Here is an 879-nt window from a genome sequence, read left to right as displayed (position 1 = left end):
TATGGTCCTGACCCTTGACCTAATATGGTCCTGACCCTTGACCTGCTGTGGTCCTGACCCTGGAACTGCTTTGTTCCTTACCCTGGACCTGCTATGGTCCTGACCCTGAACCTGATATGGTCCTGACCCTGGATGTGCTTCTGTCTTGAACCTGGACTTGCTATTGTCCTGACCATGGACCTGATATGGTCCTGACCCTGGACCTGCTTTGATAAACGTAGCGCTGAACAGATGTCTCCGTCAGACTCCATGTATTGTCCTGAGAGACTAACCTAGTCTCCTTCAGGGAGGACACACAGGGAAGGGATTCTAAAGGTCATGCAACATGATAAGCATTGTGAATAACTACATAAAGAATAATAACAACACACGCATATTATAGAAAGACATATGAAATCATGCTTAAATGTAATTTCCCCATTACATCACACAGCTACCTCATTCCTTTCCCACCAGGTGTGAGTCTCCAGTCCTTCGAGGGCGAACTTCTGCGAGCGACGCACTACGAAGTAGATGAGGTATCCACTTCCTGCCAGGCAGCACAGGACCAGGAAGTTGGCCAGCACGCGGAGGAAGCGGGTCAGGTGGATGTTGTCGTCCTTCCGGCTCTCCTGCTCCTCTAAGATCGCCTCCTGCAGAGGGACAGGGTGTAGGAGGGTGGGACTTGTATGCAGAGTTGGGTAGTAACGAGTTACATTTACTTGAGTAAGTTTTTTTTTTTAAATTGTACTTCTATGAGTAGTTTTAAATCCCGATACTTTTACTTGTACTTGAGTAGATTAGTGAAGAAGAAACTGTCTTCCTCCGTTACATCAGGCTACAACGAGCTTGTTATTTTTCTTTATACCTCTTTGGTATTCTACGCGTCAATGTTTTTAT

At 46.2% G+C, this 879-nt stretch overlaps 2 protein-coding genes across 2 annotated transcripts in view; one reads left to right on the top strand and one right to left on the bottom strand.

Moving 5' to 3' along the window:
• LOC117945080 (transmembrane channel-like protein 1) overlaps window positions 1–879 on the bottom strand; it is a gene marked incomplete at its 3' end in the record, with an annotated part of 13,434 nt that overhangs the window by 11,798 nt on the left and 757 nt on the right. The window contains exon 2 of the mRNA XM_034872333.1: window positions 438–632. Coding sequence (XP_034728224.1) covers window positions 438–632 — 195 coding nt within the window. The remainder of the gene's footprint in view (window positions 1–437; window positions 633–879) is intronic.
• The window catches only part of LOC117944596 (U5 small nuclear ribonucleoprotein 200 kDa helicase-like), a 22,585-nt gene continuing 21,924 nt past the window's right edge, over window positions 219–879 (top strand). The window contains exon 1 of the mRNA XM_034871551.1: window positions 219–233. The gene's annotated coding sequence lies outside the window, so the exon portion shown is untranslated. The remainder of the gene's footprint in view (window positions 234–879) is intronic.

Source organism: Etheostoma cragini, chromosome 5, assembly GCF_013103735.1.
Source record: "Etheostoma cragini isolate CJK2018 chromosome 5, CSU_Ecrag_1.0, whole genome shotgun sequence".
NCBI lineage: Eukaryota > Metazoa > Chordata > Actinopteri > Perciformes > Percidae > Etheostoma > Etheostoma cragini.
The sequence above is the reverse complement of the archived record's forward strand: the minus strand, read 5'-3'. Positions and strand labels throughout refer to the sequence as shown.